The sequence below is a fragment of the Pseudorasbora parva genome, chromosome 3 (assembly GCF_024679245.1).
Source record: "Pseudorasbora parva isolate DD20220531a chromosome 3, ASM2467924v1, whole genome shotgun sequence".
In the NCBI taxonomy this organism is placed as follows: Eukaryota; Metazoa; Chordata; class Actinopteri; order Cypriniformes; family Gobionidae; genus Pseudorasbora; species Pseudorasbora parva.
The window spans coordinates 21449074-21459516 of NC_090174.1; the positions used below are offsets into that span (position 1 = coordinate 21449074).

The 10443-nt window shown below is 35.6% G+C and overlaps 1 protein-coding gene across 2 annotated transcripts; it reads left to right on the plus strand.

The window, feature by feature from the left end:
- The first annotated feature begins 190 nt into the window (after positions 1-190).
- lcn15 (lipocalin 15) lies at positions 191-8904 on the plus strand. 2 transcript variants are annotated; one of them, XM_067438111.1, is made up of 7 exons: positions 191-361; positions 4279-4418; positions 4560-4636; positions 5330-5440; positions 5528-5629; positions 6783-6807; positions 8541-8904. In XM_067438111.1, the coding sequence occupies exons 1-7, from the start codon at positions 260-262 to the stop codon at positions 8680-8682; spliced, it is 699 nt and encodes a 232-aa protein (XP_067294212.1). In that variant the 5' UTR covers positions 191-259; the 3' UTR covers positions 8683-8904. The 2 variants fall into 2 exon arrangements, with proteins under 2 accessions (XP_067294212.1, XP_067294213.1); XM_067438112.1 differs by having other exon boundaries at positions 195-361; positions 8361-8683.
- The last annotated feature ends 1539 nt before the right edge of the window (positions 8905-10443 follow it).

Below are 10443 nucleotides of genomic sequence, written 5' to 3' on the forward strand. Positions count from 1 at the left end.
TCTGTCTTTTTTCAGTAATTTCCAAGTCAGATTCTCTAACAAATAAAATTCTAGATGTTTTAAAAGTCTGTATTGCTGGTCTCCAGTTAACTGGAATATGACGGTCGGTACACATGTATTGTGTGTATAGGGGCTGGGCTCCTGTCCTTCACAAACATTGCCTTGCTGTTGGCAAATATAAACCCAGGAGTTTCCCCACTGCTTCTCTGATATGTCATTTAGTTTTGCATTTTCATATAGAGGTGTTTGAACTTTCAGCATGACTCTGGCTTTAGCACTTTTGCTTTGTATGTTTTTGGGGACGCATGGTTTCAACAAACAGCATCCTATTGAACCTCAGCCCAACTTTGATCTGGAGAAAGTGAGTATGATTTTTCAGTTTTTGAACGCAATTGAACGCAAGTTTTTCATTTAATAGCAGAGACATTTCGAATTCAACTATGTTTATAGCATTATATTTGATGCAAACGCTGAAGAGGCCGAACTGTAGGGGGTTATTAGTGTCACATATATCAATAGTTTACTTAAAGCATGGATCGTGGATCAGCATACACTGTCAGAAAATATGTGCAAGAATTGTACCTTTAGGGTTACAACAGCTTTCAGAACAAAATGTTCCTGGAACAACATCTTTGTTGATCCTGGAACAACATTCCAATTAACCAATCAGATTTGAGGGACGAGTTTACAGTTTATGACAAGTTTAGATTTAATATCAGGGTCAGGTGCTTGCTTCTACATCAGTGTTATTCACCCATTAGTTCCCTTTGATTTTAGAGATAACTTATGGGTGCACTATTAGAAAAAAGGGTACAAAAGCTGTCACTGTCACCCTTCAAAAAGGTTCTAATATGTACCATTTAGGTACACTTTTGGAACTAATATGTAGGCTACTGTTGAGGAACTAATAGGCACTTTTTAGGTACAAATGTGTACCTTTTGAAAGAGTACCACCCCAGTGACATATTTTGTACCTTTTTGTTCTAAGAGTGTAGGGTTAAGTTTAGGGGTAGGGATATGACTAAATTTTTGGGACTGGAATGTTCCAGTATCAACCAAAATTTCTTGATCATTTCTTACTTCGCAAAATCACAGTGACTTTGTTTTGCTTTATTTCCCCGTGAAAGGTGTAGTACCTTAGAGTAGTAATATCTACACTGTCAGAAAAAAAGGTACAGTTCTGTCACTGGGGCGGTACCCTAAGGTACAAAACCGAAAAGGTACTAATATGTATCTTTAAAGTACTACGATGTACCTTTAAGGTACTAAAATGCACTCTTAATGTACTGATATGTACCTTTTAAGGTGCTAATATGTACCATTTAGGAGTGTACACAAGGTACACAAAGATGTATCTTTTCCCTTTTGTACCTTAGGGTACCGCACCAGTGACAGATCTGTACCTTTTTTCTGACAGTGTACCCTCAAGTTGTCATTTTAATGGTATTGCCCCAGAGACTAAATGTTGTGTCCCTAAAGGTATTTGCACTTCTCTTTTATTGAGAGTATACGTAAGGGATAATGTACACCCAGCCGGTTGTTATCGCAGAATAAACCCCGAGTCTTGCATCACTCTGAAGGGGTTTATTCTGCGATAACCGGCTGGGTGTACATTATCCCGCTTATTACATGGCTACTAGTCTCAAATAAATTTGACACAAAATATTGTCTTGAGATTAAATATTTTATTAGCTCTTCCGCAAAGCTTCCGCAAAGAAAAACAGTTCCAACCTGCTTTAAGCCTTTATCTATTGCTGAATATTTGCCATATGCCCTTGCTAAATGTTGAAAATGAATGCTGAAAGGGTTAGTTCACCCAAAAACGAAACCAATCCTATGATTTACTCACCCTCAAGTTATCATAGGTGTATATGACATTCTTCTTTCAGACAAATACAATCAGAGTTATATTTAAAAAGTCCAGGCTAACGTTAATCCAAGCAGTAGTTGTGCTTGCAGACCATAAAAAATGCAGCTGTCCGTCAAATAACGTGCTCCACACGGCTCCGATGGGTTAATCGGATTCAATTCAAATAGCCTTCTGATTCAAATCGATGCGTTTGTGTAAGAAAAATATCTATATTAAAAACGTTATAAAGGAAACCTGCCTTGAAGTCTTCCATTGTAACCCACGGCTGTTTAAGCCGCAAGATGGCGCCAGCGTTAAGCATAGAAGTAGTAAGTACCGGTCAAGATAACTCGTAGTACCCGGATGGGCGGGTGTTATTTGGGAATAACATACCGCTGGAATGCGTGATTGACCAATCAGGATCAAGTATTTCACAGAGCCGTGTAATACATTTATTTACCAGAAAAAAATTTTTTGGTTTTGATGTAAATTTAAGAGATTCTGTGATGTAGAAAAGTATTCATAATTCCTGCTTTAATTGGTGATATGAGTTAGCTATTTTTACAGAAAAAAATAAGCATAAAGGAATAGTGTACCCCAAAATCAAAATTCTGTCATCATTCACTCACCCTCATGTCATTCCAAACCTGTAAGACTTTCATTCATCTTACAAATGAACACAAATGAAGGGAGATTTTTGAAGCGTCAAAGTGGTAGTTGCGTAGCTGTCAATGGAAGGACAGAAATTGTTCTGATTTCATTAAAAATATATTTATTTGTGCTCAGAAGATGAATGAAAGGCTTACGGATTTGGAATATTGTGAGAGTGTGTAATTAATGACAAAATGCTCATTTTCTTTTTGTGAACTAACCCTTTTAACATTATAGTGCATTGTGTCAGCTTCTCCTTGTGCCACGTTACATTTTGTTAGAAAATCTGCAGACACTAGTAATCAGAAATCATATAACAATACAATTTTAGTAACACTTTACAATAAGTTCTCATCATCCAAACCATCACATCTTTCAAGAAGCAGCTGAAGACTCACCTCCCCACACCCCTAAACCAATGCACTTAGGTAGTTAATATTTTGGTTACACTTTATTTTAAGGGGACGTAGTTATATTGTACTTACTTAAATAAATATGTAGTAATTTTATTTAACTACATGTGCTTACTATAGATTTCTGGTTAGGTTTAGGGTTAGTTACTTTTAATCAATGTTAGAGAAAATTACTTTGAAAATTAATGCATTACAATAATGCGTTACTCCCTTAAAAAGTAACTTATTACATTACTTAGATTCTTTTAAAGAAAAGTAATGCGTTACATTCCTTTTGCTTTACTTTTTCCTCACTTGGACTGGGCTCGTTTGTTTATTCGGGGGGGGGGGGGGGTGTAAAGACCGTTTCACACCGAAATTAAATAATATGTACAGTAGAGGGCGCAGCTCAAACAAACCTTTCAGCTGTGCTGCCATTCTGGATAATGGAAGAAAAAAAACTTACTTCACCAATAAAAACCTAGTAAAAATCTAGTCATTTTTGCTCATAGTTTAACTGAATCCTCAAAGGTCAGCAGCAAGACATTGGTCAATAAAGTGAGATTAAATGCATACAAATATATGTTTTTTAATATTTAATTATTGGAGGTTTGCAAAATATTCTATCTTGCATTTGACTGATTTTTATAATACTGAATACTGAATCTTTTTTGTACAAGTGAGATTAGTAGATTGCTCATATTTAATCTAGAACTTCAACAACCTGTTCACACACAACATTTCTGAATTTACTCTCGATTTTTTTCAACATTAGGACAGGAGAGCTGTCAGTCAAATAAATGTGAAAGTAACTTTTTTGAAAGATATTTTGTTGTAAAATTTAAAAGTAATGTGTTACTTTACTAGTTACTTTAATTACTAAAGTAATCTGGTTACGTTATCAAGTTACGTGTAATGTTACCCCAACTCTGCTTGTAATTATGCATAATTTACAGTTATTACTATAGTAAGTACGTGTAACTACATCAAATCAAATCAATCAAATCAAATCAAAGTGTTTATTGTCATATGTACAGACAGAAAGCATGTTTCCCTGTGCAATGAAATTCTTACTTTGCCGTCCATGGTAAATGTCACACAAAAAAAAAAAACTAAGGTAACTACATCACCTTAAACTAAAGAATTACACTTATTTTAATGCTAAAATTAGCATGAACTAATATTAATAAATGCTGTTGTTTGTCAAGTATTTGTAATTATCAATTCATTTTAACTTATGTAATTAATGATGTAAACAAATGGAACCACATTTTAAAGTAAAGCAAATTCTTTTTATAATAGTAATTATATAGGCTATATAACCATCACCTGGTACTGCAGAACCCTTGGAAAACTTAATAAACTGCAAACCCCTTTTACTGTCAGTTTTCAGGTGAATGGTACCGCATTGGACTTGCAGATGAGTCAGAGCTGTTTGCAAGGTTTAAAAACCAGCTGAGGGTTTCTAAAGGTCTTCTGGTACCAGATGGCAATGGAAATGTGAGCCTGACCATGTGGACCTTAAGGTGCATCATTTTGGACAAGATATTGTTTCATATCTACATTATCACACTTGAATAACAAATGAAAAACATTCCCTTGATGGGAAAATAAGGTTAAACATAATATTTGAGCTCTGCTCTAACAATCTGTGTTTGAACTAACAGACCATATGGCTGCTCCGTCAGTGTTTATTCATACGAGAAGACAGATGTTCCTGGAGAGTTCACTTACTTTAGCAAAAGTAAGCTTTCGTTTCCTTTCTCTATCTTCATGCTCAGCATTTTTCTTTACATGACGGCATTATTCACTGAACGGACATCTGACATCAATTAATTTGAATCAATTGCCTTCAAACCGTCATCAAATCTACCAGAAAAATAAAAATTTATTTATTTGGAATTATATACAGTAAAATAGGGTGTCAGAATTGTACCTTTAGGGTCACAATAGCTTGTCTCTGGGGCGGTACCCTTAAAAGGACAACTTTGTACCATTTTTACCACAAAAAGGTTCATAGTAGTACCTTAAGGTAGGCATTTGTACTCAAAGGTACTAATATGCACCTTTTAGGAGTAAAAAAGGTACAAAGATGTTCTTTTAAGGGTACCGCCCCAGAGACAAGCTGTTGTAACCCTAAAGGTACAATTTTGACACCCTATTTGTGCAAAACTGAATCAAATGAAACTGAATTGTAAAAAGTGATAATCGGAAATTGTTACCTTACTTACATTTAGCCCACAACAATTTTGTTGGTATAAATGTATGTATTTAGATTGATACAGTGATATTAAATAATATTCCAAAAAATTTGGATTACCATTTTTATCATTATACAGTAAGTTTCAAATGCACTCTTTATGTATAAACCCCAAAACAACATTTATAAATCCCTTAATATTTAAAATTAACATGATATGTCTGACCTTTTGTTAAGGACACAAGATAACAAAAGACATCACGATAGTGGAGACGAATTACACTGATTATAGTTTGGTCCTTAAATACAAGAACATGGACAAAGAATACACTCAAGTAGCTCTTTATGGTAAGTCTAAACTGATGATGTAAAAGATATGTCACCTATGCTGTCTTGGACACATTGATGAAGCATGCTAATACATTGCTCCCATAGGACGGTCATCCATACTAAGGCCAGATCTAATTGAGAAATTCAGATCCTATGCTTCATCTCTGGGTTTTTCTGAGGAGGCCATTGTCGCCCCAACAGATATTGGTGAGTTTTTCATGTTATATAACGAAACATAAACTTTTTATGTCAGACCGCCAGGCTGCAAAAAAACAGGAATAAGCTGCACTGAGGCTAATGTTTAATGTTTATGTGACCTTAAATAGGGCCTCTAAAGTTTGCTGAATCAACAAAACACCATGCACACACAGAACAAACATGTTACTCTCAACAGGAACCGTTCACAGAAGTTGATCTAGCTTACATTTTTGCATAATAAAACGTTGATCTAGCCCAGGGTTTTCAAAATGTATGATGCCAAGGACCCCCAAATACGATGAACCTTTAATGAGGGAGCCCCTTCCTAAAATCCATCTATATTTATGAAGAAACATTTTAAACTGTTAAATTGTGTAAAATTATAAATGCTAAATGTTGTTTCCAATCTTAATAAATTTGCTATACTTAATGTTGTATTTATAAACAGAAAAAGAACTAAAAATAATTTGTATAAGCAACTTTCACAATAAATGTAAGCAGCTTACGTATTGTGTAAAGAATACTGCCTTACAGGCCCAATGAGCAAAATAAAGGGGACTCACTAGAAAGATACAGCGCAAACATATACAGTTCTGGACAGCCTACACTGTAAAAGATTATTTAGAAAAAAAGTTACCTTGTTGCCTTAAAATATTGAGTTCATTGAAATTAAAATTTTGAGTTAATACAATGAAACATTTTTGAGATTCGACAACCTTTATTAAAATATTATTAAAAGATTTTGTAAGCATATTGGGTAACTGTGTGTGTGTTATTTCTGATGACAGTGAAACATGCCAAATAGTGCTTTTTCACGATTTATCACATTTTTATGTGGTTCAGATACAATAATATTTTGAGTTTTTATTTATTAAACAAATTTCCTTCATTGTATCAACTCAAATTTTTAATTTCAATAAACTCAAAATTTTAAGGCAACCAGGTTACTTACTTTTTTAAGTTAAACCAACAAAAAAAAACTTTTTTTTTTTTTTTTTACAGTGTATGTATACGGCAAGAAAGGAGAGAAAAATTTAGAAATGAAACATTTAGTCTTTTAATTCTCAGAAATTTTCTGGGGACTCCGTTTGAAACCCCCTGATCTAGCCTATACAATTGTGCATTAATTTGTTGATTTGTAATGTATTTTTAATGTTTTTAGATCCCTGCCCTATCCTAGAACCAAGGTATGTATTTACTTCTTCCTCATATATGTGCATAGAGATGCTGGGGCTAGTTGTCTGTATAGAGAAATGCCTACAAAAAGCAAAACATTCCACCATTATTGCTCATAAAATAAGTTGTTTAAATAGTAAAATAGTTCATTTAGTGGGGTATGTTGTCATGTCATACTAGACTGGTCAACCTGTTGTCTGGCTATCACCAGACCCAGCTCAATTTAAAATTGAACACTGGTCTGGAAAGTCTGCTCGGTATTTTCTACTGCACAAGAGGCGTGATCATTGAGCATTATTTGAATGACTCTGTATTCAACTGGATAGTCCTTCAACCAATCAGACCACAAGAGGCGGGCAACGACACATCGTTTCTCTATCCATCATCGTGTTAATAGCGCCAGGTGGATAAGCCAGTCTGTGATTGGTTTCCACAAAAGTGTAACAGAAGCAGTAGAAATTAATGTACAGGTTTCCAGACTGAGTTGCAGGGCGAAATTAAATCGCCGGCAGATCAGGCTGGGTTTACCCAGTCTAGTAAACCTGTGTAATAGTGATGGGAATTTTATGGCTACTATTAAATCCTTACGCCAGTAGGTGGCGAGAAGTGACCGTCTTTATGAGTGAATCAGTTAATCAAATGATTTGTTCAAACATACTGATTCATTCAGGAACAAAACACCACTTTGGACCCTATTTTAACGTCATGGTCCGCAACGCACGCACGCAGGGGGACTTAGCGTGTGTCCAAATCCACTTTTGCTAGTTTAACGACGGAAAAAATGGTCGGCGCGTCAAAAAAGGGTTGTACCTAGTCTCTTAATGAACCATGGGTGTGTTCTGGGCGTAACGTGCAGTAAACCAATCAGAGTCTCATCTCCCATTCCCATTAAAAGCTAGTTGCGGTTGCAGGTGGATTCGCTATTTACATGGTGGAATTTGCAAGCGGAGAGAGTAAACGCTTCTCCAGAGAGGAATCCTTTACTTTTAATATTTAAACATTTGTATGTTTGAGTGTATGCGTGCTGTACACTCGCCTATAGTTACATCATGTAACAAACGCCCCCTTTAAATAACAAAAAAATAATAATACTGCGCTATTAATTTGAGACCAGTCTTTTGTTGGCACACACCTTGTTCTCAAACCAGCTCCCATGGGCAAAAAGATGGGTGTGATGGGTGTGATTGGCAAAAACAGAAAAGTAACCAGTAATATTGTGTATAAAGTGTAAGTTGCATAAATTGCTGTTCTATTGTACTTTTTTATAAAAGCAATCATGCTGGTCTGAATATCAGCATGTGGCCTCTCTATGGCTAAATCGCTGTTATTCTGAACAACATGTTTTGAAATTGATGTAAAAAATAAAATAAAAACATAGGCTACAACACTACTATAGAAACATGTTTGTGTAGCTGATGTTTCATTACCTTGTGACAACTAGCCCTAGTCTCCCTGCTGTTGAAATAGGCCTACATGAGTCTGTGTGACGTTGTTGATGTAAATCCCATAAAAAACCTTGATTTTATCCAATCTAAAATATACACCACTGTTCACTCACCTGCAGGAATACAGCAGAATTCAGAGAGGACAAACCTGCACAAACTGTTAATCAGTCAGTCTTTGCCACTGAGAATCTTTCCAAAGTGTGATTGGACAGGATGTTTTGTTTTTGTTTTTTGTTGTTGTTTTTTTCGGTAACACACACAAACTTTATAACTAATTGTATACTTTCGCCATCTTTCAGCCAGCCGTGGAGTCAGACCTTGGGTAACATATATTCAGTTTTGTTACACATTTGGGGAACGGTGTTTGCTTTAACCCAAACAATCATTGGAGAAATGCATCATTATAACATTAATGTAACGCAACTTGTGCTACAATTGTAAAACCAGCAGGTGGAGCTGTTGTATCCAGCTACCATTACTGTTAACCTCTGTTCCACCTAACACTGATGTTTACGAACAGGCAGTGGCAGTGCTACTGAAAATGGAAATGCATTAGTGTGGTTGCTTGCTTAATGTTTTCAGAACATTTGTGTTAAATCATTGTGATCATTTAACAATTCCATTGTATTTTCAAAATGAGTAATAAAAAGGTTTTTGTTTTTTGCAATTAAACAAAACATATAGGCCTTCTTTTAATGTTTCATATACAAATAAGCAAAATGTACATTTGCTTTGTAACGAAGCAACTATTATACTCAACAAGGTTGCATTTATTTGAATAAAAATACAACAGTAATATTGTAAAATATAATTATAAATTAAAATATCTGTTATATATTTTAATGTAATTTCTTCCTGTGATGCCAAATATATATATACACACACACAAACAAACTGATTCCAAAATTCCAAAAAAGTTGGGACACTGCACAAATTGTGAATAAAAAAGGAATGCAATAATTTACAAATCTCATAAACTTATATTTTATTCAAAATAGAATATAGATAGCATATCATAATATGAAAGTTAGACATTTTGAAATGTCATGCCAAATATTGGCTCATTTTGGATTTCATGAGAGCTCCACATTCCAAAAAAGTTGGGACAGGTAGCAATAAGAGGCCGGAAAAGTTAAATGCACATATAAGTAACAGTTGAAGGACCAATTTGCAACTTATTAGGTCAATTGGCAACATGATTGGGTATAAAAAGAGCCTCTCAGAGTGGCAGTGTCTCTCAGAAGTCAAGATGGGCAGAGGATCACCAATTCCCCCAATGCTGCGGCAAAAAAATTGTGGAGCAATATCAGAAAGGAGTTTCTTAGAGAAAAATTGCAATGAGTTTAAAGTTATCATCATCTACAGTGCATAATATCATCCAAAGAGTCAGAGAATCTGGAACAGTCTCTGTGTGTAAGGGTCAAGGTCAGAAAATACTGGATGCCCGTGATCTTCGGGCCCTTAGACTGCACTGCATCACATACAGGAATGCTACTGTAATGGAAATCACAAAATAGGATCAGGAATACTTCCAGAAAACATTGTTGATGAACAACAATCCACTGTGCCATTTGCCATTGCCAGCTAAAACTCTATAGGTCAAAAAAGAAACCATATCTAAACATGATCCAGAGGCGCAGGTGTTTTCCCTGGGCCAAGGCTCATTTAAAATGGACTGTGGCAAAGTGGAAAACTTTTCTGTGGTCAGACGAAACAAAATTTGAAGTTCTTTTTGGAAAACTGGGACACCATGTCATCCGGACTAAAGAGGACAAGGATAACCCAAGATGGTATGGGGTTGCATGAGTGCATGTGGCATGGGCAGCTTACACATTTGGAAAGGCAACATCAATCCTGAAAGTTATATCCAAGTTCTAGGACAACATAATACTCCCATCCCAACCCGATCACACATAAATGCGTATAAATAGTACGAGCGTGCAATGTTGTGGAATGTATACGCCAAAACTCATTTTGGCGTGCATATGATATGCTGTTTTTCGCGTGCATATGATACGCACTTTATGGCGTATATATGACACGCTCTTGGGTAGGTTTAGGGTGGTGGGGTGGGGGGTTCGTATGTATAATACGCCATAAAATGCGTATCATATGCACGCGAAAAACTGCGCGCCATAGACACGCCAAAATGAGTTTCGGCGTATACATTCCACGACATTGCACACTCGTACTATTTATACG